This window comes from Phragmites australis, chromosome 4 (genome assembly GCF_958298935.1).
Source record: "Phragmites australis chromosome 4, lpPhrAust1.1, whole genome shotgun sequence".
NCBI lineage: Eukaryota > Viridiplantae > Streptophyta > Magnoliopsida > Poales > Poaceae > Phragmites > Phragmites australis.
The window spans coordinates 48,782,279-48,809,869 of record NC_084924.1 but is presented as its reverse complement, the minus strand read 5'-3'; the positions used below and the strand labels follow the sequence as shown (position 1 = coordinate 48,809,869).

Sequence of the window (27,591 nt, the reverse complement as noted above, 5' to 3'; positions counted from 1 at the left end):
ACAGTGGGTGTATGAACGGTATTTTATGAACACAGGGAGTCGATGAGCCGTCATTCAGTAAAACACCGGATGAAGTGTGAAGGAATTAGAGGTACAAGGAGTTATACAGGTTCAGATCTTCTGGAGGATAATAACCCTACGTCCTGTGTGTTGTGTTTTTTAGGATCTAAATGGGTTACAAAGGGTTTTTTAGTTGGTTGCTAGACTTTTTCTGTCGTGCTCTATAAATAGGGTTCTCATCCTTTTATGTAGGAGGAGAACGAGGAGAATTTACACGTAGGTCCAAACAGATGATCTATGTTTATCCTAATATCTAACTCAAGCCATCATTACAGATGATAGAGCGTGGTCCTGAGGGTTTGATTCATTCCCTCATCGTGCGTTGTTAGTCCTTGACTATCATGTTGTCCCGTCCTGGTGCTTCGTTTGCCTCTTGCGTATGGAGTTATCAATTTGCCTGACCGGTCTACTAACAATATCCCATTTGTCGTGCAGCGTCATACTGGACTGCAAAGCCTCACTCTGTAGTATTTAATGTCACGGGATGGGATATTGCCCCCTGCACTGTAGGTAACCGTTCAAACAGTATTTGAATTAATCATTAAGTCGATCATTTACTTAATTATGACTTTAACGATTAACTCAAATATCGCTTCGGTAGTTTGTTTTGTTTCTTAGCATTGGTTAGAATTGATCAAGAAAAGACCGTACACATCTTTAGATGATGTTAACTACTTTTAAGAAGACGACGACTCAAAGTTAAGATATCAAACCCTAATATCATATTAAGCTTCATTAAAAAAAAGCCTAAGCTCATAAAAAAAATAGACATCACCAACCAACATTCCGAAGAATGTCACGGGACATTTGAGAGTGCACCGCATCACGAGAGACACGAGAATTACCACGATCCGACATGCAACGCTCCCCTCGTGAACCGGTGGGGCTACCACTCTGACACCCGCAATCCTCCCCACAAACAAAGCAGCCACCGCGGCCGGAGCGGCGGAGCCGGAGACCTGGGCCAAAACCCACGCAACAGCCTCGCCCCGCTCCTGATCCGAGCGCCCCAAGCCGAGCCAGGATGGCCCATTCACCGGCGTCAGGCGGCGGGCAGCCGCTGGTGGTGTCGCTGAACTGCCTCGACGACCCCTCGCTGGAGCAGGAGGGTCTGGCCGGCGTGGCCGCGGTGGAGCACGTGCCCCTCTCCGCCGTCGCCTCCGGCCGCGTCGAGGCCGCAGCCGCCGTGCTGCTCCCCTCCCTCGCCTTCCTCCCGCGCGCCGCGCAGCGCCGGCTCCGCCCGTGGCAGCTCCTGCTCTGCCTCGGCTCCTCCGACCGCGCGGCCGACTCCGCGGTCGCCGCGGACCTGGGCCTCCGCCTGGTGCACGTCGACGCCAACCGCGCCGAGGAGGTCGCCGACACCGTCATGGCGCTCATGCTAGGCCTGCTCCGCCGGACCCACCTACTCTCCCGCCACCCCTCGTCTGCCCCTGCCGCAGTTGCCGCCGGTTGGCTCGGCTCCGTCCAGCCGATGTGCCGCGGCATGCGGCGCTGCCGTGGCCTCGTGCTTGGCATCATTGGCCTATCCGCCGCTGCGCGCTGCCTCGCAACTCGCAGCCTCGCCTTCCGGATGAGCGTGCTCTACTTCGATCCGCGCTATGCGGTACTGGATCTGCAACTTCCTACGTTTCTATTGTTTGATCTACTTATGACTTCTATATTCACCTGCACAGTTCTAAAACTTTGGATCCAATGCTTGCATTGCTGGTGTAGGTAATTTCAACTAATTTTCTCCTTGATGCTATTTGCTGTATCTCACACGTGGATAGGGTTAATGTTAAAATCAGTTGCATTCCGATTCTTTGGTGTTAGAATTATAAATTTTTTGTAAAGGGATAGATGATGGGACATTCAAAAGATTGGGACTATACTAGTGAATTATATAATTCTTTAGTTAGTTTGGAGGGACAGCTGTATAGGCTAAGTAAACTGACGTGCTATGATTGCTATCAAGAGTATTTCTTTCTATGGACAGAGGTAAAATGGACAACAGTTATATGATAAATGGCAGCCCAGGAATCATCTTGCTAGTTGTTACCTTTGTGAAGGACGCCAATATGAGAACTCATCGATGTTTATATTCTATTTCATCGATCAATCCTTGGTGGCTTTGATCAAATATATGCTTCCTATCAGCAGCCAAATGGTCCTTTCCAAACTGTGAATGACAATGGAAACCTAATTGGATCACATGATTCTGACTCTTTTGCATTGGGCAGATCATTATGCTAATGCTCAGGCAGGTCACAAGAGTTACGAAGCTGGGGAATGAAAGAACTCTATAGATTAACTAAACATTGTTCCTCAAGTGAAATATGGTTGTGTTACATTAATATTATTATTACAAAGTTCATGATTTAATATTCTCAGCCTATTTCTTATGCTACAAACATCGTGATATTTGATCTATTGTCCAACTCACATTTGTACTCCTTCTGTACTGATTCTGAAAATACTTAAACAAGTTTGTGTAAGGTTAGAATACTATTTTTGAGATTCTGACTCTTCTATCACATCGTTTGAAGGCCAACGGGACAATAAAGCGGCCTTCCATTGTATTTCCTTCTGCGGCGAGGCGAATGGATACTCTCAATGATTTATTAGCAGCAAGTGATCTTGTTTCATTGCATTGCGCATTAACAAATGACACCATGCATATACTTAGTGCTGACTGCCTTCAGCACATAAAACCTGGTAAAGCTTTACGTTCTTCTGTTATTGCATCACGGTGCTTCCTGCAGTCTGAACTAGTGTATCACTTTCTTTATTTTTAGTTATACAACAACCAATCAGTGATTGTTTTTGGTATCCTGCAGGAGCTTTCATAGTCAATACTGGTAGTTGCCAGCTTATAGATGACTGTGCACTCAAACAGCTCTTGATTGATGGTACCATAGCTGGTTGTGCATTGGATGGTGCTGAAGGTCCACAATGGATGGAAGCTTGGGTATGGAAATTTTGGCTTAGAATAAACTATGTTTATCAATGTTCATTTCAGATTAATACACTCATCTACAATCAAACAACATCATTTATAATGTTACATTCTTCCTGATGTGGCAAGAATTAAGGGGCACTCAGAAGAAGAGTTTGGAGAATGTTCCATTTTTTAGCATTCCGTTGTTTTGAGTCTCTTATGTTTCATCTGTTGAGCTTTAATATTTTTACAAATTTATCATCATAATATCTGCTCATTGTTTCACATAGTTAAAAAAACACAGTTGGGTTAGGATGCAAAGTGATATGTTAATGAGAAACTTGCTTTATGTACTACAATTAGCTTACACGACCATCTATTGGGCCTTCTCTGTTCAAAGAAGACTAACAATCAAAGTCCTGGCAGATAACGACAAATTGCTAGCACCTGTTCTGCATTGCTATGGTTGCATTACATATTGCTCTGCAAAGTGATGGCTAATCCTTATTGATTACAGGTGCGGGAGATGCCAAATGTTTTAATTCTCCCGCGAAGTGCAGACTACAGTGAAGAAGTGTGGATGGAAATAAGAGACAAAGCAATCACGATATTACAATCCTTTTTCTTTGATGGTGTTCTTCCAAGTAGTGCAATTTCTGATGAAGACGAGGAAATTAGTGGAGCTGGAAATGAAGACAATGATGTAGATTCACATGTAAAAGATAGCAAGTCTCAGGTTTCTTATGTTGAACAGAAGACTGATGAAAGCCACCTAACTATGGAGTATGAAAAGAAACAAGCCATATCCCACCATAAAGAGCCTCAAGCTTCAGGGCAATCTCTAAACATTGGATCCCGATCTGAAGGAAGGCGCAGTCGTCCTGGAAAGAAAGGGAAAAAGAGGCCTGCTCACCGCAGATCTCAACAGAAACCGGATGACTTGTCTGCTGTAGAGAGTGACAGTAATTATTCCTCACGGAGAGATGATGACACTGCAATGAGTAGCAGAGACCAGGTTTTAAGTTCCAGTTCGAGATTTGCTTCTCCTGAGGACTCAAAATACAAGCAGAAATCTCTTGCTGAATCCCCAATGGAAATAACCTCTGAGAAGAAATTGCCTACAGTGCTCAATAGAAAATATCCAGATAAACTGAAAGATGGTTTTGTTGTAGCTTTGCGAACAAGAAATAATTCAGGGTACCATGTTGCCAGACAGAGGGTAGTAGGTGGTGGTGGTTGGATCCTTGATATTGTGTCAAATGCTACGAACAGGGACCCTGCTGCTCAGTTCCTAGTTACTTTCAAAAACAAGGTATGGTTTTACTCTCCATCCCTCCTTTAGCTTTCATCCTTGCTTTGGTTTTATGCATAGGCAGGGCACTAATAAGCCATATACTTTTCAGGATACCATGGGGTTGCGATCCTTTGTTGCTGGTGGTAAACTACTGCAGGTATAAGCCCTCTTTGGCTACTTGACTAGTAGGCTAGCAGCTATTTTGAGGTGTTGTTTATCTATTACATTATATTTATCAAAAGCTTGACAAAAGTTGTCATTCACATTGTGTATGAAACATCTAGATATCTAATAAGCATATAGGCCTCGACACTTAATTTGTTTACCCATTTATCTTCTTAATATCCACATTTAATTTGATTTGCGTGGAAAATGAATTGTTTCCTGCTTCTGTCAGCACTACCTTTTAATACTTGCACCCCCTTAAGTCTGTACCATGGTGTTCTGTGCTTTGTACAATTTACTTCGGTGCTTTTGTCACTACTACCTTTTCACAATTTGACCCTCAAATTTGTACCGTGGAGTCCTCTACTTTGTACAATAGGTGTTACCTGCTTTAAAGCAGAGGGGATTGCTCTAATGTGCAAAGAAAGTCTGCTGCCTGCCGGTGCCATTTTCCTTTCCCATTTTTCTTAAAAATATATACTGTTCCTTAGTTTCAAAAAGAAAAATAATGATTTTGTTGGAGGTAGTAAAGAACAGCTCAAGCGTTCTTTTGATGTGTTCTTGATGCGCATGGTTGCTGATATTCTTTATGAATTTTTCTGTCAATACATTAACAGATTAATAGGAAGACGGAGTTTGTGTTTGCAAGTCATTCTTTCGATGTTTGGGAGAGCTGGATGTTGGATGGTTCCTTGCTGGAGGGTTTCAAGCTTATCAATTGCAGAAATCCTTTGGTACGCACCTTTCTAATTGCTATTCTGGACAAAGAAAACTAAGATTTAGCAGTGTCAGTTTCCATCATTCCATGCATATAATCTCCTTCCTCTTCTCTTTCAATGCTAATAAGATTTAAGAAGAATACTGGCTCTTTTGCTCTATCTTTTGCTTCCAACTGGTTGGAATTTTTCTGTAGGCTGTTCTGGACGTCTGTATTGAGATCCTTGCAGCTGCGAGTGAAGAAGATGGAGTCACTCGGTGGCTAGATTAGCCATGCTGGGGATTGTAAAAATGAGCTGACTCGTCATCGCTGTTTGGTTTGATTTGCTTCCAACTTCTTTCTGGTTTCTGCCGAAGCACACAATTTTGTTTTTTCTAATATAGGAACCCTGTAGGCACACCATGTATGTCGAACACGTTTGTTAGTGTGGAATGTGTAAGAAGGCATGTGAAGTGCTGTTAGTGTTACAGTTATCCTTGTGTTCCATGTCCTTGTCACGAGAGGAATTTTTACAGGATTTATATCTTGTGTAATCCAGCAGCCGATTCACTGACTTGCACTAGGACAGCCGGTTCTCGTGAGAAATTTCGATTGTAAATTTGCTGCCATATCTGACTGTCCTGTTTAATGCACGCTGGACTACACTTGTAATCTCTGAAGAGGTTGATTATTTTTGTTGATGGCAGGTTCAAGATGTGTAAAAATAAAATGCAATCGAAGATGTCCAGTCCAAAACGAGATTTCTAATTCTCAAACCAAGTGAGACGTGAGAATGAGACCAGGGAAGAATCTGCGAAGCTACGTTGATCTAGGGTGGTGCATTGGCACCAGGGTGAAGTGAAGAAAAACTTTATTAGAAATCTGTTCATATCAACTATATGAATTTATGGTATTGTTAGATGTACAGTGAATATGAATTTATGTTATTGTCAGATGTACAGTGAAGTGACACCAAGATCATTTCGACTCCGGCTTCGCCACTGGTCGTCTTTCACAAAAAGAGATGAGCAAGTTGAAGTTGGATTTTGTGTTGTTTGTACAGAGAGCATAGAAAATCTTTAGAGCCAGATAATTGGAACAAGTCGCGACAGAAGAAACGAAGAGCAACATCATTTGAGACCAATCAATCAACCCTACGCATGAATCAGGTTAAGAATTGGAGAGGCTTCGAATTCGGGAGGCTACCGTCTTTCAGACCGTTCCCCTCTATGAACAGTAAGAGCGGAGCTCCTTCGGATGATTTTTTTTGCTGTCGGCTTCATCGCCCCCCCCCCCCCCTCCTCTGGTGGCCTTTTTGGCTCCAGAGCGGGGTGGGGAGGCAAGGAGCCGACGGTGGATGTAGTTTTTTTCTAGCTTTTAGGTGTAGATCTAGCCATCTAAGTAGTTTAGCTTTTTGCTCCCATGGCTATGAGCTCGGGTGGCTTCTTTTGGTCTTTGCAGGGTGTCTACGGTGCGGGTGCGAGCTCCGTACGAGGCTCTGGTGCTGGTGTGCAATGTAGGCAAGCGTGGGGACCAAGAAGCCTCAGCAATGTGGGCTCGGCGTGGCAGTGCTCGGGTGCCTCCGACCCGCTGCGTGAGCTCGTCGAGCTAAGGGTCCTCCACGTGCCGGCGTCCGCATTCGTTGTCACCACCGGCACACGCTTCTCCTTGTCTCTCCTCGCTCGCTTCTGGCTCACTGTCGGTAGGGGGTTGAGTAAGGGATCATCAAATCTCCGGTGGATGTGTTCGTGCGGAGGTCAGCTCGCTGTCTACGCCATCGTGCTTACGCTGCTGGGTCGTTGGGGAGGGGCGGGGCTGCGGGCGCTGCTTCAGCCCGCCTTGGATCCCTGGTCGGCCGCCTCCACACCGCACCACTGGTCCAGTCGTGCTGAGCCACATCATCGACTTGCGGGCCGCCATGTCCCTCGATGCAAGGCCCCTTCGTGCGGCTTCCGGCGCATGCCTCGTCGTCACCCTTCGTTCCACCACGTCGCTCGGTGCATGGTGTCGTTGCACGGCTTCCGTCCTGTGAATGCATGTCAAATCCCTAATTTCTTCCCCCTTCTCTCCCTCCTCTCTCTCTCTCCTTCTCTCTTCTCTCTCTCCCCGTGACCCGCCGTCCCATCACCGCGCGCAGCGCCGCTCGCCGTCCCGTCGCCACCGGCAGACCTCGCGCCCCGTGCCCGAGCCTCGCGCCCCGCGCCGTGCCTCACGCCCCGCGCCGCTCCGAGCCCCGAGCCTCCTCGTCCCGCGCGCCTCTCCTCGTCCCGCGCGCTGCTCCCGCCCCGCCGGCCGCTATATATAGCGGTGAACAGTACCTCTTCCTCACTTCACTCTCTCACACCATCTCTCTCTCTCTCTCTCTCCCGAGCTCTCTGTGCCGCAGCAGCTCCCTCTCCGTGCGCGTCGCCGCCGGTGAGCTCCCCCCCGGTTCTCTCCTCTCTCTTCCTCTCCCCGAGCGTACCTGGGCCCCTCCTTGACGCCGGTCGCCGCCGTTCCCCGTCGCCGGCCTCCGCTGCCCGTCCCCGAGCCGTCGGGCCGCCGGCCGCCCGTCAGCCAGCCCCCCCGCCGGCGAGGCCTGCTGCCTCCCTCCGGCTGCCGCCGCCACCCGAGCCGCCCCTCTCTCCCTCCCGATCTCTCTGTGCCTGAGCCTCCCTCTCTCTGCTCTCTCTCTCTCTCTCTCTTATACCCTTTTCCCCCGTGTGGCTGACTTGTGGGTCCGGTTAGAGCCGAGCCGACAGCAGCCGAGCCGAGCCGCGAGCCGAGAAACTGAGCCGAGCCGACCTCGAGCCGAGCCGCGAGCCGAGTCCAGTCCGAGCCGACTCAGCCGAATATTCCGAGAATATTCTCCCCTTTTCTTTTTCTGAATTTTTCTCCCGGCAAAACTTCCGAAGCCCGTTTCTCCTCCGTCCTAACTCCGTTTTCGTCGATTCTTCCACCGATATTCATCTAAATTCGAGATCTATCCAATCATGTCAATTTCATAATTTTTGTAAATTGTTTGGTCATTATTTTTAATTGTTTGTTTGATTGTGCCTTTGTCGTTGTCGCGACTTTTAGAGGAAGGAGCATTCGAGGACGACCCCGAGGACCCGGAATTTGAAGGAGCAGGCGAGGACTTCAACGAAGGCAAGTCCTACAACCGTTGACCATGTTGATCCTATGTTTTTAAACACAACCCGTAGAGCCATTGATTCAAATAATAGGAGTATGCATGTTTAGATTAATAGCTATGATTCTTAAAGAAATGCTAGAATAGTTATAACCCAGTTTGTTTATCCCATGCCTTGTCATTGTTACCATTACTTCGTTGAAACCCTAGAAGATTCCCAACATCAACTATAATGATTGTTTGGAAGATTGCTTGTTTACTAGTATGCTTAGGATTGCCTTGCTCAAAAGAAAGAACTAGATTATTTACATATGATGATCATGCTTTACAAAATGAATGGTGTGAGCTTGGTGCTTTGTGCGTGTAAAACTTGTGTTCTTGGGAAAACTTTAGAGTAGTGTTGACGAGGGTGAGTAAGGTGCCCCACAAAGGTGGGAGCCACCTTGGAGCAAGGTTCGCCTTTGTGGTGTTCTTGCTGGGAGACTCTTTCCTCAGTCATATAAGGACCGGTTCGCTATGACATCTCACCTAGTATCCTCTCGTACAACCACATGGCCTGTATGGGCAGGACTTGACCTAACCCCTCTAACTTAGTGCGGTACCCACCCGGAGGCCGGTAGTGGCAATGGGGACCAGGAGAAGACTTGGGTAGTGTGTAGCCCAAGGTCCGGCTGGTGATATTGTTGAGGCTAAGTCAAGCCTTGGGATTGCTAAGTGATCTTTCCCGTAATTCTTCTAAAGCCCCTGGTATCTTAGTGCCCCATGGGTGGATATTGTGGCTTCGTTGTGAGGTCGTTACGTCTCGTTATGACGGCTTCACCAGTTGCTAAGGTGGGAGCCCGTGCATATCTTGTGGGTAAAGTGTACAACCTCTGCAGAGTGTTAAACCTATCCGGATAGCCGTGTCCTCGGTCAAGGACATGCTATGGTTTGGTCACAATGATTAGCTTTTTGGCGTGAGTAACTCCTTGACGTGTGAGTGGGCTGTGTGCCCGTGTTTTCAAAAAAAGAATGATTTTGGCTTTGTGCCCTAAGCCTCCTGGACTGTGTGTCCGCTGTCAAAGTCTTGTGGGAACTGGCGGGACGGGTGTACCTCCCCCAGGGCCGTCAACCCCCATAAGCTCAACTTAGGTATTTCTCTTGAAAGTGTTTTTATTAAAAGTTAGTCTTTGCAAAATGAACCCTGCATCAATAAAAACTAGCTTTCCGCAAAAACTAAAAGACTCTACAGCCTTATCCTTGAACTACCCTTACGCATCTAACTTCTCCCCTTGAGGTAGGACTTGCTGAGTACCTTATGTACTCATACTTGCTAATTGTGGATCCAGATGATCCAGATCCCGACTTTGCCGAAGAAGGAGCTGAATACTAGAGAAGCCAGTTTCGTCCGCACTCAAGCTACCTGTAGGGCTTGGGTCGCTTTTGTGTATTTTCTGCTGTGTTCTGAGAGTTTGTAAGATTATGCCTTCGGGCTTCTTTTGTAATGAACTCTGTATTGTGCTTTATTATCGTATTTATCCGATGTATGACTATGATGACTACTTCTGTTGGAGTTCGTGCGTACCAGCTACTGATCCAGGGACTGGTATGAGCTACACGAGGTGACCCCAAAGGAGGGGTCCGACAATGCGCTAGTGTTTGTGTTTGTGTGTAGACTTTGTAGTAGTAAGTGTTTGCGTATTTGGTATTGTATGGTTGTATATGTGTCCACATCTGTGTATGTCTATGTGGTTTTGTAAGAGTTTGTGTATGTGTACGCGTTTGGTATACCAGGCGTGTACAGATACGTTCGAGTTCGATCTCGTCGGAACCCCGGTTTTACACAAGTTTGTTTGAGGACCTCGGGTTTGAGAGTCAGCGGCCGAGGTTGCAACCAGGATACGTATGTGTTCTGTGTCACAAAAACATTTTCCATTTGTAATTGACGGTCATCGTAAATCTACCAAATCCTGTCCTAGGCCTACTTGGGCTCGCTGGCGTCATCGGTGTTAGGATTTATTCTTGGGTCGCCGGACTTCCCTATGGGAGACGCTGATCTATTTTTCTTGTAGCCAGAGAATATACTGTACTGCAAGTATAATATATTTTCCGTCTCACATCTGGTCGAGGTGGTTATCCTAAAAAAAAGTTTAAAAAGTGGAGAGCATTGAAAATAAGCAGAAGCACGTGAATCCCAGACCCAGCAAAATTCAGCAGCAAAAGCAAAAGCAAAAGCAAATTCATCTGAGACCAATCAATCCTCCCAGACCCAGAATCCCACTGCGCGCGCGCAGCAATGGCGACCGCGGCGCTCAAGCTCGCCTCCCCCAGACCCCTCGCCTCCAGCCCGTCCCCGCTCCACCGCGCGCAGCACCCACGCGTGGCCCCTCCCCGCGTCGCCGTGCAGGCCCTCCGTCTCCCCAAGCATCGGCTCCTTCGACAAGGTGCGCGCGTGTGCGAGCCCTCCCGCCTCCCCAAACTCTCGCTCTGTTTCGTTTGCTGTGGTGGTGGTGACGCCAGGTGCTGGAGGCGCTGGTCGGCGGGACCGACTTCTCGGAGGAGGATGCGGAGGCCACGCTGCGGCTGCTGCTGGAGGAGGAGAACGAGGCGCGCATCGCCGCCTTCCTCGTCCTCCTCAGGGCCAAGGGCGAGACCTACGAAGAGGTGCGCGTTTCTGTGTGAATAATTTACAAAGACGGGGTGAAATTTCTGTGGAAACCAACTGATTTTGGTGTCGAGTTGTGTAGATTGTGGGGTTAGCGAAGGCGATGCTGAACTGCTACGTCCAGGTCGATGGGCTGGACGACGCCGTTGACATTGTCGGCACCGGCGGCGACGGCGCAGACACCGTCAACATCTCCACGGGAGCCACCATCCTCGCCGCCGCGGCCGGTGCCAAGGTCGCCAAGGTATCACGTCTTCGCACTTTCAACTCTTCCAGTTTGGGTATAGGCGTAGGCGGTGGTGGTGATGTGTTGTTTGCTCGTTTTGCAGCAAGGAAGCAGGGCGAGCTCGTCGAAGTGCGGCAGCACCGATGTGTTGGAGGCGCTGGGTGTCAACATTGATCTGGGACCAGAGGTATTGCCGTATTCTTCATCGTGTACCCAAAAATGGGATGTAACTTTCCAGGACGGAGCAGAAGTAATCGCAGGCTTTAATGGTGGTGTTTGACTTTCTATTTCTTAGCCTCCTATTTATCCACTATTCCACTACAGATGAAGTGCGAGGGTGCAAGTTGGCATACTCCTCTTACCAACTTCAAAAGTGAAATCGGAAAATGAAAAAACAGACCTAAATAATCATAAGAAGGTAACCAGGGGTTGTCCCTTTCTCCAAAGAATGTGCTATGTAATGGTTACAGCCTTACAGGATGGATATGTAGATTGGGGGCACACTTGAAAGCTTTTTTGGGGCAATAGCTCTCATAGCACTCAAACCGAAAGGGTTTGCTCTCATAGCATTATGTTTTAGGAATACTTGAAATGAAATGTTAGTTTCCAGTAATTGATTTATGTGGATTAGCATGCAAGATTATTAGGCAAACCAATGATATTGTGTACTGGTACACGTGTGATTCTACTGAGGCGGAAATGTGCTACATAATTTGGATTATTTCCACGTATCTCAACATATGTGGATTGCTTTTCACCCGTTCTTAGGTTCGAATGCTTTTGTAGATTTGCGAGAATATTTGTATCTAAGGTGTTTCTTACTCTGGTTCAAATGCCTGCAATTGTCATCACAACTTTCTTGATGTTTTTCAAATCGGCTGCTCAACCTTTACTTTTCTCCCAACTACATCCAGTTTGACAACATGCTCTTCTTGTTAGCCTCATGTGTAGTTCATGCACCGCATTCATTAGCTCATGTCTATTATGAACTGTTTCCAGAATGAAGGTACTGTGCATTAAAAATAAGGTTCTCCCTTCACCTCAAATAACACTTCTGTTTTTCCAGCTTCTCAACCAGTACGCTAGTTTTAATCATTCTTGAGTGGCCAGCTACAGCATACAGGAATATACCTACCAGGCTACCATGACTCCTTTAATTGAGTCAGATGAATGCTCTTTTTTTCAATTTTTTTGTTTACTCCATTATTAGCAATGATTACTTACACAACTTGGAATGCAAAATACAACAGTGTCTTTCTTGAAAATACATATAAATAGTCCTGTTTAGAGCATTTCGAGGAGACCAGCCAAATAGCACCCTTCATATCTCCATATGAAGTGCCCTAAAAAAGATTCCCTCTCCATATCTCATCGCACTCCAACAGACTATCTATATTTTAGCCTCCATATTCCACTCTCCTATATTTTAGTAATTTTTTGTAACGAACAATATATTTGTAATGGCTACATTCAAAACGATTATATTTCCAACGGCACATAAGCACGTTATGTTTGTCAAGCACTTGAGGCACCCATTTCTGATCCCTCACCTGTTGAGGCCACACCTAATGCTGTAGAAATACACAAATTTTGAAAATAACATCAGCTGGTTGAGAACTGCTTGCTCTCAATAAACTTTTGTTTCGAACCAGACACAAAACCCAACATGTTGCTGGCTAACCAAACATGCCACCAGGCAACAACTGCACTTGATCATTGAAACAAAATGGACTCATAACTCGAGAAATAATACCACTTGGTGTAGCACTGATATCATCTATGTTCTTAAGTGACATTGGCAGATCATATCTAAGAAATGTAGCGAGCTTAATGACTCTGCTCTGTGCCCAACGTGCATCTCCTTCAGGACGAGGCTCCCTCGACCACAGGTAGAGTGTGGATTTCTCTGCTCTGGCGAATCCCAACCCACCATCATCCCTAGTTGCGAGCACAATGTTGTGCCCATAGAAGCGTGCTAGTGGTAGGCCAATCACTGCCATTTCCTGTGTGCCCAAATTGTACTCAAGGATTCTGGTGCCCATCTGAAATGCGAAGTAGAGTGCATTCCCCACAAGAGGATTGGGTCCCAGATGAGGAGGCTACTGTCTAAAGGGCTGTGCCCCGAGTCCCAGTGGAGGTGGATGCAGAAGTGGCGAGCGTCAAGCACGCGCTAGTTGCGGTGGTCAGCATGGGGCGGGCAGAAGGCGGAGGTGGGAATGAAGCGGAAACCTGATCTAATGTTGCATAGGAAGCCGAGCATGGGGGCCCTGCGGCGGAACTCGTGGAACCTGTGGCGGAAGCCAGGGCTGGAGACGAGGCGGCACTAGTGCTTGCAGACGAGGGCGGCACGGATGAGGAGCATGGGTCGACCAACAGAACACGGAGGAGGACCTCTTCGACGAGCTCGTCCATCAGCGCCGCCAGATCCATGCCGCTTGCTTGGTTGGTCAGACCACGATGGACAGCGGAGCAGGTGAGGAATATCTTTGCGATCTGCTCTGCTTTGCTTGCCCATCGGGAACAAACCAGCGAGTCAAAGCTTCCCGGACCATCGCTGCGGTGGGGATGGGCGTCACTGGAGGAGCACGAGGAGGAGCAGAGGCCGGCGATGTTAGGGGCTTGGGGCAAAGGACGGAGTCTCGAGGCGGAGCCGCGGAGGCCGAATGGTGGCGAGAGCGCATGGGAGCGAGCGGGCGATTGGAGGATGGCGTGCGGGAGGGAGATGCTAGATGTGGCGTGCGGGAGGGAGACGCTAGATGTGGTGTGCGGGAGGAGCGGGATAGCGCGTCTGGTAAAATGGCATGGATGATGGAAGCTCTGCTAGAGACCAAAAATTACGTCATTTGGCTACTGGGTGGGATAGAGGGTGTGATAGCCAGGCTCTTATAGATGCTCTTACATGTTAACTCAGTCAAATCTCCATGTGATCGTTGTTATTCGACACTGACCTAAATTGTGCTGATAATATAAAGAGAGGCAGGGGTCGACCAAGCTTGACATGAGAGTAGTCTGTAAAGAGACTTGAATGAATGAAATATCCCAAAAAAATTATCCATGGATAGGACCGCGTGGAAATTAGCAATCCACGTGCTAGGATCATAACTTAGGCTATCGGTCTTCTTTTACCTTTATTACTATTACTAATACATTTTTTGTATTTTCTTTTTTCTTTTTTATTTTTCTTCATCCTCTTTTTGTTGGATCTTGCTGGGTTTCTCTCTAGCCTACCCCAATTTGCTTGGGACTAAAAGGCTTTGTTGTTGTTGTAGATTACCAAGATGACCAAGGCTGCTCAGAAATTGTAATGAAAAGAGCATTGGTTGTCGATTCAAAGGGTTTGTACGAAATAAGCCCACTTGGTATGCACACCTACGAATGTACCTGTTTCACCCTGTTGTTGCCGCAGTTTTGCTAGAGATTGCTGCGGTTACTCAAGAAGTTACCTTCGTTTTTTGTCAACTGGTATGTTGTGTATTTAACGGAAGATTCTTTTTTAATTGCTGCAGGGCCTGGATATATCCTTGATGTCACCCCAGGAAAGATTGAAAAAATGCTCTTTGATCCATGTAAGAGGTTTTTCCTATTTTTCTCTGAGAATTTCTAAAAGTAGAGTTCCCTGGGCATACTTTTATGCAGTTTGGGTCGCCTCATTTGAGTTTGGTTGCATCAATCTATGTTTATGGCTCATATTGTACCTTTTATCTATGTTATGCTTTGCTAACTTCTGAAGTAGGGAAGCAATGAATAAATGAATCTTTCTTTGATTTCACGTGTTCTCTATATATTGGAACCCAGTGGATTTTGGCATTCCTCTCTGCATACTGAAAGCTCTAAAAGAAGGTGATCCAGCATTTAGTGCAAAAGTTCTCCAGGATGCTCTTTCTGGTCAAAGAGGATCGATTGCACATGCTCTTGTAAGTCAGTGCTTACTATTCTCTTTTCAGCATCTGTACATTGTCTACTTCCTGAAGTAAATGACCTCATATTCCTTGATGTATTCACAGAGTTCTGTAGTAGCTGAGTATCTTTCAAATACAAATTTGTTGGAAAAGCGATTTCTTTTTAATAGGGACTTTGCCCAGCATCTTGTTAAGCTGCTTAGTCAACACAAATTTTGTATATCATGATAAGCATTATGTCTTCTGCAATACCTTTTCGTGAGTACCCATTGATTATTATTTTTTTGATAAAAATGGTCGAGTTGGACAGTACATGCACAGTTCTACTGGTATGCATGACCTAAGATCAATTTCTGTTTTGCTCCACAGGTTCTGAATGCCGCAGCCTCTCTTCTTGTCAGTGGTAAAGTCAGTAATTTGCATGACGGTGTTGCTCTAGCACAGGAGACGCAGCGCTCCGGAAAGGCCATTAATACACTTGAGTCTTGGATAAAGATTTCGAATGTAAGTAACTTTTAGTTTCTCGACGGTACTTCTATATTTGATCGGCTCAAATATTGAGCATGACACCTTTCCCATACTCTGTTTGTTCCAGAGATTGAACGAGGTTGATAAGCCAACGGCAGATATCTGCAATAAGACACGAGGAATGTTGGCAAATAAGGACTTGTTTAGTCCATCCGTCTTCCATAATCATGTATATGTCTGTTTTTTCTTTCCTTCCCCTTTTCTTTTGGGTTCATGGTCTGTGTCAGAACCTTTGATGGCTTCTAGGCTGGTTTGTGTATTCAGCGGTGCTATAGTTAAGAGAAAACTCCACCTGGATGAGATTGTAAGCTTTTGGTTAGAACAGGTGCGTTGTGCTTGACCTCCTGACCGGGGTGGATGATCCTAGATTAGAAGCTGTGACTAGTGATGTTACATAATATAGCGTGAGTTGCGGTCGACTGCAGAGGAATAGCGTCCCTTGTCCATATTCCACTCGTGTATCAGGATATCAACCACCCCACTCACTGTCTGACAAGCTGCACTGCAGAACGCACAATAACTTCAACTGTATAGCTGTTTCTTTCATTTTAATCGAGCGCCTGATGAAGGCTGGAATGTTTATTCGACGTACACAATCGATTCCATCCCAGTGAATAGTACTATTCTTCAAAAGAACCAAAAAAACTAAGCGAATAGTACTATACTGCAAGCTAAACAAACACATCGGCATATCACATAAAAAGCATATGTACAGAGCTGCAAGGCCGCGAGCCACCAATACAGGCAACAGCGACAAAAAAGAAAGTGTATTCCAGGCGACGACGGAACACGAACACCATTCAGATCTTCGCTTTGAGGATCGCCGCCGACGCGGCGCGGATGGTGGGCTCGTTGGGCGGCGCGCCCGGGTCCCGCCGGCTGGACTTGCGCCACCGCCGATCCCACAGCAGGGACCAGCACTTGACGGTCTCGGCGTCCGCGTCCCTCTCCCTGCACCACCAGCCGCACGGCGCACTCATTAACCACAAAAAAGATTAAGTCACCGTCACGCACTAACTGTACGCAACAGCTAACAAGAGTGCACCACTATCTGGACTGGTTCAGTAATTCAGTTCAGTGAGACAAATGCAGGTTCCAACATGTGGTTGCGTTGGTTAGCATCCGTGCGTTAGCAGGAGTCACTTTCACAGGCCTCTCCGTCAGCGTTCAGTGCCCTAGCTGAGAGGTGAGAGATACGATCATGCGACTGGTAACATGCACCTAGCAGCTGGGATGGAATGAATGAATCGTCGGCACACATAGACTCCATGTTGCCCCCTCAGTCATGTAAACCTTAGTGGGTGCTCTTTTGTTGTTCTTGTTTTGTTCTTATTTTCCTGTTTTCTCTCCTTATTTGTTTTGCGCTTTTTGCGCATTTTTGTAATTCTTGCTCCTTCCTTATCAGGGGCGGATCCAGGGCCCGTGCTGGGGGGCTGCAGCACGGGCCCAGCCCAGGAAGCCCAGAGGAAGTAGAGGAAAATTCAGAAAAAAAATGCATCATTTTAGCCCACGAGCCCAGAAAGCCCAGAGAAAGAAATGAAAAATCCAGAAAAAATACATCATTTTAGCCCATAAACTATGAATTTGGTCCAATAACAAGAGACCCAGCACCCCCCTTGGCATTGGGCTGGATCCGCCCCTGTTCCTTATTAATATAAAGCCGGCAAAGTTGGATCCTTTTTTTAAAAAAAATCATCCACACACGTCACATAAACATACAATTAGTGATAAAGTAGGTACCTAATAAATAGTTCTAGATCATCACTTAATACATTTTTTTCTAATTAAGTGGGAGTGAATCTTTAGCTTATTTTTTTAGTTTTGGGTCCACCGAATGAAAGAAATTTAAAACTTGCATCACTAAGTGCAGTTAAAGAAGCGTTTACGCATTGGAAAGTGGAGAAAAATTAATCAGCGTGCAGCTCGGCAGCTAGCACCTCAACTACGACCGTTTTGCACCTTTGAAATGTCGTGCCGGCTTTGAATTATACGTACTCAGCTAGGCTTTGTGCCACCTTTCAACGCATGGATTTGCTTCATGAAGAAATAAAATCGAAGGAAGTAATTTTGCTTTATGAATTTGTCTTTCATGTTCTGCTAATTTGCAATCAAACTGATCGATCAAGTCCTATGGCTATGGAGAGAGTTTGGGGACGATTAATTTTTTTGAGGAAGGTTTCGAGATGGTTGATTACCTTTTGTTACAGTCGGAGGAGACACTGGGAGTCCGGCAGCCGGAGACCAACGGCGTCCGGCTGGGCCGCGGCGCGGTGAAACTCCGGGTGAGGGATCGGGGCATGTAGAAGTTGAGCAGGACGCCGTCGCTGCTGCTGCGGAAGCTGCTCCCGCTCCCGCTGTCCCGTCGCCGCGCGGACCCCCTCCGCTCCGGCCTCCCCGCTGGAGTCGGCTGCTGTTGCTGCCCCGCTTGCCTACCGGACACCGACCAGCCGGTCGGTCCCAGCTCCTTCTCCTCGGACGGCGCGGCCGCGACCACGGCTTCACCCCCGGCCTTCTCGACGAGGTCGGTGAGCGAGAGCTCGTACTCGGACTCGGGGAGGTCGTGCAGCATCCCCATCATCTCCTCCCGCCGGCGCGCGATCTCCTGCGCCCTCGCGGACCCCGCGTCCATCAGCTGCGGGCCCATCCCCGGCACCCAAAGTCTCGCGGCCGGCCGCTCCGAGCTCGCCTGGAGCATGACGGCTATCCCCGTACGTGCGGGCCGAGCGCGCGCCGGGCAAGGATCGAATGCACGGACGACGCAGCCGCGAGGAGTGGTTGACTGGTAGTGTCTGGGCGCTCAACTCCTCGTTGCCGACTTGCGATATAAGTGATGTTGGTGGGCTGGTGGTGAGTGCGACGACTCGGCGACTTGGACGGGAAGGAAGGAGGGGCCGTGGCGGAGGCGAGGGAGACGAAGCTGCAATCTAGAAGCGGTTATTTGTTTTTGCCGTGATCGTCGTAATTTGAATTTTGTGAAGAATATTTTTCCTATTTGGTTGTAGATTGTAGGAATTTATATATAAAACTTGGTTAGCGAATTGTGAGAATCAATTTTTAAATCGTGATTATTTATTTTTTATTTTGACTATAGATTCTAACTTCAAAAGAAAAAATAAAAATAAAAAGTCATAATCTAAAAGTTAATTTTTATAATTCACAAGTTAAATGTACTACAAAATCTCATAATCTAATAAAAATAAATTTCTCTATAAAATTTAAATTATAAAAAAACAATATATTAACTTTGTAAGAGCATCAGTAGATACCTTCGGTTCCAAGCATGCAGTCCGTGTGCTCTAGAAGATGGATGACTAGGTGAGTGACCGACTGACAAGCTAGTTCAACGAACGTCTGGTCCTGGGCAACGCGGATCCGCCCGCATGTCCTTTTGCTTGGAATATTTTGCAGTTTTCAAAGTGGACAACTCTCCATTCCATCACCTAGTAGCAGCTGTTTATCGATCGCACTGTCAACAGTGGTGGCTCATTACGTGCACCCTTTTTTCCGCAGTTAGCCTCAACATCGTGCTCGACACCACGCAAGTAACGATTGTCAGAGCCTCTCAAAGGATTATGCAAGAGTACTTGCTGAGATTACATTGCTCCTGACCTGGATTACCAGGCCACGAATATAACAGACATGTTAGCAGAGGACCAGGACATTGCTGGAATATTTGTCATCATCTATTATATTATTATTTGAGGTAAAAAAATATCACTTTCGCCCTTAAAATCACAAAATTATCATATTAATCGAAAAAAATAAAAAGATCTAAATCACTCATTATTACGAACCTCTAACGATCTAGATTAAACAAAAAACACATATTAAATACGATTAATAAATATTTAAATTTAGAAAAAAAAATCCACATCAAATATGATTAATAAATATCTAAATTCGGAATTAAAACTTATGAAAAATTAGCAATTCAATTTTCATACAGTTTAGGAAGCAAAATATCTAAATAAAGAGTCCAAATAAAATGAAATAAAAAATAATTAAAATTGGTGTTAGAATAGAAAAAATAAGGATACATATCAAATATAGTCTTATAAAAAATTATTATAAAAATCAAATACCTAAATAAAGTTTCCAAGTAAAATACAATTAATCAATAGCTAAAATTCATAATAAAAAATAATTAATATTTTTCAAAATTCTTACTAAGATAATAAATTAAGGAACATCGTGTAGCTAAAGATCGTTACATCAAGCAAGCAGCAAGCAAGACAAACATATTTTGATTTTGTTTAGATTGTCTACCCCTGACGTACGATTTTAACTTTTAATTAAAATATATATGAATCGAACCAATACATATATAAAATTCGAGTATAAGTTTAGAGCATAAATAATTTTCTTTCCACTAACATAATTTTTATTTTTTCTAATTTTATGTGTTTTGTAACTAAATAACACTAACCTTGTAAAAAACTAAAAAACTATTTTTTAATCAAAGGTTATTATGATAAAGACCACCTTGCTAGTTTTGTTGATGCTGACACACGGGAGATGCGGAGGGCGTTGGGGACCATACTGGGCTCTGCCCGGGTTTCCCAAAAACGAAAAAAAAAATTAGCAGTGTATCAAGCCTTCTACCAAGTGGAAAAGCACACTACTTGGCCCATGCTGCTATCAAGTAGGGCTCGAGAAGACGAGAACCGTGTGACCGTGTTCGCATTCACCTTAGGCCTGTTTGTTTCAGCTAGAGATTCTGAAAAGCAGCTTATAAAAGCTGGATTGTTAAAAGCTTTTAGACTGTAGATTATAAAAAAATTTAATGGACAGTTTAGTAAAATGGACTTTCACAATCTATCAAAAGCTGAGGAAAACCAGCTTCTCAGATTCTCACAATCCAACCAGCAGATTTTAAAAAGCTATAACCAAAAGCTGCTTGTTTGTTTCAGCTTCGGATTATAAAAGCTGAAAGACAGAATCCGAAGCTGAAACAAACAGGGCCTTAGTAGCTCGCCGTCGCTGCACCGCCGACCTTGCGGTCGTGGGGGACTGTCGCCTCGAGCCCTTGACCAGGCGCTCCAAGACCTCCAAGCTCCAGTTGCTCTGCCTCTCCAGTCTCCAAGCCCCGCTCCTGCGCTCCAAGCTGCTAGCTGCTGCTCGGCGTTTGGATCCAATACCAAGAGTCCAAGACGGCAACTCGGCAAGACTGATTTTAGAGCCCCGCTCCTGCACTCCAAGCTGCTAGTTGCCGCCTGCATTCATCCTAACTTTTTCCCCTTTGATAATTTCGATTAATCCCATTCGAATGTTGGTAGGAGCTTTGATCCAGGAACCCTAGGAGCAATTGGGATGTTGATTTCAACCTCATAGTTTTCCCACATACATGTGTATCTGTTATCCAAGATTAAGGATTTCAGAGCCAACGCTAGTTCATTGTTATGATGCAATGTTCAGAAATTCAGATTTGTGAAATTTACCCATTTATGGGCCATTTATCAGTAGGTTATGTGCAGGAGTGCAGAGCGTGTATTTTCTTGCCAACAAGATGGAAGATCATCAAGACAAGGCTGCGTAACAAGATGGAAGATGGTTTCCTTGCCAACAGCTTGCTACTACAAATAGACCGAGAAATTACAGCACAATAAAATGATGAAGATATAATTGCCGACTTCAAGGATCGAAAGAACAGAAGAGCTACTCTTTAGTTCTCTAACTCTGCATGGTTTACATGTATTTTGGTACAGCTTCTTTTGCTATAGAGTACTGGATCTGAATGGTTGCTTCAACATGGTATTTTGTGAACAAATTAAATATGTATGTGTCCAATATATAATGATTCTATGGTTACAAAATCTACAAGACTTGTTATGGGTTTGCACTTGCATTTTGTTTCATGTCATTAATCAATTTGGCCGGTCTTGATTTAGGGTCACGCCCCGCCGACCAACCATTGACTAAACTTGATATGATCCACAAGCCATATGACTTTTCGCCCCCACAACGTATTGTTAATGGAGATCAACAGTTTGATGTGTTCTGCATAATGACATCTGATTTCTTGTTGCATTAGCGAATGAAATGAAAGCATTGTGGGGCCAGCTGAGAAACTTCATACATTCATCACCATTCTCACACCACAACACAAAAGTCTTGTACAAATGCTTAAATAATGTGGCCAGGGATCGAAAGTGCCAAAATCAGCTGATAAATATATGCAGTGCGGTGCTTTGCTTTCTTTTCGGGTAACTACAAGACGACAAAAAAAAAATCCTTAAGAAGACCTCTACAATACATAGTGAGAATGGGGCCACGTTGAGGTTCAGATGCTGAAGCATATATGGACAGGTAAGTAATCAATAAATAAGGACCACGAATCAGACAAGAGAGCTGTGCTTATCTTCACGGCTTAATCCTACACTAGCAACGTCATAATCCGATTGTGCCATCTTGAGACCAGACCTTAATCGGAAATAACTGTCTTCTAAGCTCTTAGCTCTCACCATCCTTTTTATGTTTTTCATCGGAATTTCTTGAGACCTACGAAGAAGCAGAACAATGAACATGACACACGAGGTGGTGAAACAATCACCTTCGGGACTTCTTTTAAAAATAAAATCCAAACCTTTGATTCGCAACACGCATTGCACATTACAGTCTAGGTACAGAAAAATGAATGCTCACCCGAGTTGAATTTGGTGAACTTTGCAAGGATGTTCGAGAAGCAGGTGATCCTCCAGGAGAAAGTATCGTGGGTAAAGTCCCAGGTGACTGAGCATGGTTGGAAACAGGGGAACGTAAGACAGAACTACCATTGTGGTATGGTGAGACTGGGGATGCCATAGGGGTCCTCCGAAGTCCTTGAGATAGGGGTCCACCACCAGGAGATATAACGGGCGACAATGATTTGCCTGGAGGTAACATGTTTATTCTGATCCTGTAAAGAGAGGAAACCATGAGTTCTGGCATCGATTTGGTGCAGTTATTCAAGACAGCAAGCAGTTACACCTGAACTACTTACTTGTTGTGTACATCAACATACTCATCTGTTTCATCGAAGATCTCTTCCTGCGGAAACAGAGTTATGTCAGTTTACAATATCTAGAGAAGCTGAACAAATTACCAAGGTACAACTATGAATGCTTTCTAGTTTCTGTACTAATTAAATAGTACCTTTATACAACTCTATTTTTGCAAACTAGTAGGAAGGCTAACATGTTGCAAATATAAATGCTGTTCCCATATAATATGGAGAAGACTCAATGCGTTATTAATTGATGATCTAAGGCGCAAGTTCCGAAACATCAGAGTTTTAAAGATATATCATGATGTGAACAATGTAAATACTAGTAGTGAACTAAGGAGGAGCTCCATTAAGAATATGTCCAACCTGTAGCAATTCCTCCATGACATCTTCCATAGTGATTATTCCGACTGCTTCCTCATCCATTGAATAGCTTGGAAGTGGATCGGTGTTAAAATCAAGAATATTTATGCGCTTCCTTTCTGATTTCTTATAATATGGGCGCCCATCTCCATACTTTTCAATGTTATTTCTACGACTTCCGGTAATGCTAACATGAGAGGGGGATGAACCTGAAAGTACATTCAACTGATCAGCCAAAGACAAGCAACATCCATTTCCTGGAAAGACGTGTGATCAGCAAAGGCTACTAGAATTCTAGTGCATACATAGAAATACACGGTTAATGTAAGTTCAATCACAGCAGACAAAATTACTAGGAAAAGAAATATAAAAAGACATGTACCGTCAACATGAGCATCTTTGAGGTTAATTTTGTGATCTGGTGTAGCACTCTTTTGCTTTTCAGTGGATGCTCCTGCTTCCTTTGTGCATTTAACTACCACAGCCATGTGGCTGTGACCTTTCTGGAACTCATTTAGAATGTCATAGAGAGGCATATCATCAGCAACCCTGATATACAGAACAGTGGCAACATTATATGGAAATTCAAAGACACTCAATGCATATTACTAAGGAGAATAATTTTAACCAAAGCAAAATTGTATGAAGAACATATTCAATGAAAGGATAGCTTGTATGCTCCTCAAAATAAGATTGCACGAATCAGAAAGAACTTATGGTTACCCCTACGGGCTGGTCCAGATGATACCTAGGAATTTTTCTGATAGTAACATTTCGAATGGGCACTTCATCCTCAGTTCGGCAAGTAATCAAGTTTTTTACCTGAAATGAGAGTTTTTTTTACTTTTAGTCAAACAATAAATAACAAATTTGCAAAATTGTCTGTTTCATCTATATTCAGGATGCCCCTGAAAAAAGACAATGGAAAGAGCAGGGAAGCTACTGATGTTATTGAAAAGTGCAGACAACTAGGCTCACTCACCAATATAAGGCCAATAATATTGCTTGGACTCCCAGAGTATATAGGAACACGACTATGCCCTCTGGTCATTATCATACCCATCGTATGCCTACAGAGAGAAAAATAGTACTATCAGTCGCATACATCATTTGAAAAACACAAATACACTATGTTGAAAGATTCATACAGGTCCAGCTTAGCATTTATGTCAAGTGAGAATGTTTCGGATATAGGAGTCATGGCATCTTTTGCAATCTTTTGAGTCAACTCCAAAGCTCCTGTAATGATAGTGGTTTCATCACGAGTCAGCTCTCCACCTTTTCCAGCCTAACAACAAAGTGAGAAAAAACTGGAGTTCAATGGTAGCTCAAATGCAGCAGTAGTTACTGAAGGCATTAGTGTTGAGAATGATTAAATTAAACAGAGTCGCAAAGAGAAGATTGAGGGGAAATAGGAATGCACAATAACCAACGTGTTCACTCATATTAGTTGACAGTTGGTAACCTGCTGGTTACTACCAGTTTTTAACAACATGATGTAAAATGTTATCTAGGATCTAATGAATGAAAACATGAACTTTGGAGATAACTTTCTGGTTGTACAAGCAATATGGGCAAAATAGTTCAAACAACAGAAACTAAATGTAACCAACAAATAAATGCAAAAACGTCAATTACTACATCTGAAAATGGTTAAACTGAATACGACATCTATTTAAGAGAAGTGTATACCAACCTCATTGCCGTGCATATCAACTAATGTCTTTAGCTCAGCTCTCCTCATAAGTGCAAAATGGCCCTTTCCCAGTAGCCTGTCCAACAACTGAACGAAAAAAAATTCACGAATCAAACAAAACACTGCAGCAGTGAAGAAAGATATTACATTTATGCATCCCCCAACCTCGCTATGTTTGTAAGAAACAAAGATAATCCCTTCCACTATGGGCTATAAAGATCAAAGTATGTGATTAGTGCAGAAATCGTGCGTCCGTAGTCCTAAAACATACATATACCACAGTAAGCAGTTTGCTGCCTTTTAATGAAGTGGCCAAATTTTATTTTGTTTTCTTTTTCTTCGTCAAAATATGTTTTTGACATTTCGTAGAATTACAGATTGATAACACTCACTATAGCAGGAAAGTGACTAAGGTACTAACTGGATTTGCTTTGTATTAAATGAGTCAGCCACACTTAGTGGGCATGGATCCAAAAATGGTTCTTGCTTCACGGTTTCAATTACTTCTTCTTGGCTCACTGGGTAGACGCTATATTAAATAAGTGCCGCATTTGTCATCGTACGCAATGCAATTTATAAACGAGCCTCTGTTGACCCCGTGAAATTTGGATGACTAGACGAGCATGAACGATAACCCCTTTGTTTGGCAAATTAAATAAGGGCATGAACCAGCTAGGGATCGATCTGTATGCTACGACTTGCGGGCTGCGGCCGCCCACCTGTGCTGTCCCATCCCAATTTCAGTCAGCTATCCAACAACCACAAAGCTCCAATTCCTGTCTAATATCTTGCAAACAAGAGGAACAAATCATCCGCGGGCGCGGGTACCTTACTGATCGGGTAGGCGACGGGGAAGAAGACGATGAGCAGTATCCGGACCACAGGCGCCGCCATGGCCCCCACGCTGAGCCCGTAGCGCGTGCAGATGGCTTGCGGAATGATCTGCGTGAGCAACAGAGGAAGAAGCAACCAAATCAGCTAGCTCGGTCAAGTGCTCGACACATGAACCAAAAAAGGGAAGGGAAAAAAAGAGAGAAATTCAGTGCGGAAGCGGTCGATGGATTAAGTAAGCACCTCGCCAAACGCAAGGATGAGCGTGACGGAGATGAGTATGGCGACGTAGGGCGGCACGAGGGTGTCCAGAAATATCGGCAGCGCCTCCATGGCGAGCGAGTTGCCGATGAGGAGCGTGCAGAGTAGCAGGTGCTGGTTCTTCACGACCGGCAGGATCCTGTCTGCGCGCGCGGGCCAACGCCGCAGATTAGAAACGGACCAATCAGGCAATTACTACTCCGGCCGCCACTAGCTTAGGCTGCTGGGAGTGAGCCAGCGGGGACGGAGGGGAGCGAGATGATTAAGGAGTGGAGGAGGCTAGTTACCGGCGTTGAGCTTGTCCTTTGGCGTGCCGGCCTTGGAGAGTACCTCGAGGTCGACGAGGCTGAGGGACATGAGTCCCAGGGTGAGACCCGACATGAGGCCAGCGAACATGACGAGCCCCACGCAGGACATGAGGTACACCCAGAACATGGTGCCGCAGCACGCCTCATGGCTGGGCATCGGGCACGGCGCGGCAAATCCACCCGAAATCGATCGGCCCGGGCGAGTACTTGATTCCGGCCGGCGAGAGCTCTCGCCTCTCGTCGGGGGGCGCGGGTGGTTTCACTCTGTTGGGAGCTGCCGAGCTGGGTGCGGAAGTAGGGCCGGCGCGCACGCGCGGTGTCGCTGCTCGTGGTGGTTGCTTGGCTCGGGCGCTCGGCTGCGTGTGCGTGTGCGTGTGCGTGTGCGTGTGCGCGGGCACCCGTCGTGCTTGGCTTTATGGTGGCCGGTTGGTTATCGCGGTGCGCCTTCCCTCCCGGCTTCGGCTTCGCGCCGGGGGTGGCCGGCCCCCAGTTGCACCGCGAGGGCCCTTTTAGCTCGCGGGTCGCGCGCGGCTCTTGGCTTGAGCGCACCACCGGTCAGCAACGGCAACTAGTCTAGCTCGGACGCCGTACGCCGCGCGGGGTGGGCGGGCGGGCGCCTGGAACTTGCCGACTGGACTGGGGGGCAACGCTCGCGCCGCGCACGCGTGGGGCTGGGACGGTGGTGTGCTGTGCTGGTGGCAGTGGAGCCTGGACTGGACTGGACTGGTTGGTGCGTTGCGTTGCTTACTGGGCTGTTCGGCACATCTAGCTCTCGATAGAATTCTATTAAATTGTAACTTATAGTTTTTAGTTTTTAAAGTGATTTTATAAAAGTAATTTATTAAAATAAACTAAATACTGAGAGCTGAAAAAAATAGCTGATTCTGATTCAATTTTCTGATAGAATTACTCCTATCATAAAATTTACTTTAGAGAAATACTTTTAGTTACAAAATTATTTTTTAAATGAGGAAAGCTCTACCAAATAGAGTGAGTGTGCTCCCCTCCCTGACTCCCCCACTGGGGCACCAACCGACGATATTCCCGTGGATTATTCGCATTCTCCATCCAGTGGAGTGCGGAGGGACCGATAGATAGGGTTACGTTGCATTTCCTGGTGAAACGCTAGCTAACCGGCGAGAGGACAGGAGATGAGAGGAAGATGTGATCAGAGATGTGTCAACTAGTGTGACTAGTGTGGGTTGCATCCTTGCTTGTGTGTGTGCTAGGATTGGCAGGAAGCGTCAAGCATCTTGCCAATGAATCCTCCAAAGCTGGTGCTAGACTTGCACGTCGTCATCCTGATTTCCTGTTCAGTGTTGTATGGGACCTCTGTTAACGGCGTTCAGTTCGGTTGTTCGCCTGCCCTTGATTTCCTGTGATAAAAACGCCTGCTTCCTGTCAGAATTCAACAGGACACAAGGAGACAATTGCCTGATCAGATCTGCTGACGTGCGGCTCATCATGTACGCATGGGCTCACTTTGAAGTGATTGGTTGCAGCTATAAATGGATTTGGTTTGCTGGATATCTATAATCTCGTAGGAAGTGTATTTTGTTGTTAGTATATACTATTCTATTTAATTCAGTAGATGTAAATATATATTTG

General features: G+C 45.6%; 3 protein-coding genes and 1 pseudogene across 5 annotated transcripts; 2 read left to right on the top strand and 2 right to left on the bottom strand.

Moving 5' to 3' along the window:
• The first annotated feature begins 861 nt into the window (after window positions 1–861).
• On the top strand, window positions 862–6,177 carry LOC133917049 (C-terminal binding protein AN-like). Of its 3 annotated transcripts, none has more exons than XM_062361001.1 (8): window positions 862–1,663; window positions 2,586–2,754; window positions 2,877–3,007; window positions 3,495–4,289; window positions 4,381–4,428; window positions 5,054–5,170; window positions 5,350–5,470; window positions 5,841–6,177. In XM_062361001.1, exons 1-7 carry the CDS (start codon window positions 1,085–1,087, stop codon window positions 5,422–5,424), a joined length of 1,914 nt encoding a protein of 637 aa, XP_062216985.1. In that variant the 5' UTR covers window positions 862–1,084; the 3' UTR covers window positions 5,425–5,470; window positions 5,841–6,177. The 3 variants fall into 3 exon arrangements, 2 of the variants coding, with proteins under 2 accessions (XP_062216985.1, XP_062216984.1); XR_009909563.1 differs by having other exon boundaries at window positions 863–1,663; window positions 5,350–5,747; XM_062361000.1 differs by lacking the exon at window positions 5,841–6,177 and having other exon boundaries at window positions 863–1,663; window positions 5,350–5,807.
• A 4,245-nt stretch (window positions 6,178–10,422) lies between these two features.
• LOC133914906 (anthranilate phosphoribosyltransferase, chloroplastic-like) lies at window positions 10,423–15,966 on the top strand (annotated as a pseudogene).
• A 93-nt stretch (window positions 15,967–16,059) lies between these two features.
• On the bottom strand, window positions 16,060–18,397 carry LOC133917047 (uncharacterized). Its single transcript, XM_062360999.1, has 2 exons — window positions 17,738–18,397; window positions 16,060–16,493 (listed from the first exon to the last, which is right to left on the bottom strand). The coding sequence occupies exons 1-2, from the start codon at window positions 18,235–18,237 to the stop codon at window positions 16,343–16,345; spliced, it is 651 nt and encodes a 216-aa protein (XP_062216983.1). The 5' UTR covers window positions 18,238–18,397; the 3' UTR covers window positions 16,060–16,342.
• A 3,291-nt stretch (window positions 18,398–21,688) lies between these two features.
• Window positions 21,689–26,526, bottom strand: LOC133917046 (DUF21 domain-containing protein At2g14520-like). Its single transcript, XM_062360997.1, has 12 exons — window positions 25,963–26,526; window positions 25,658–25,818; window positions 25,412–25,525; window positions 24,584–24,670; window positions 24,036–24,175; window positions 23,870–23,957; window positions 23,636–23,709; window positions 23,270–23,436; window positions 22,891–23,096; window positions 22,522–22,568; window positions 22,185–22,437; window positions 21,689–22,040 (listed from the first exon to the last, which is right to left on the bottom strand). Exons 1-12 carry the CDS (start codon window positions 26,138–26,140, stop codon window positions 21,993–21,995), a joined length of 1,563 nt encoding a protein of 520 aa, XP_062216981.1. The 5' UTR covers window positions 26,141–26,526; the 3' UTR covers window positions 21,689–21,992.
• Window positions 26,527–27,591: the final 1,065 nt, after the last annotated feature.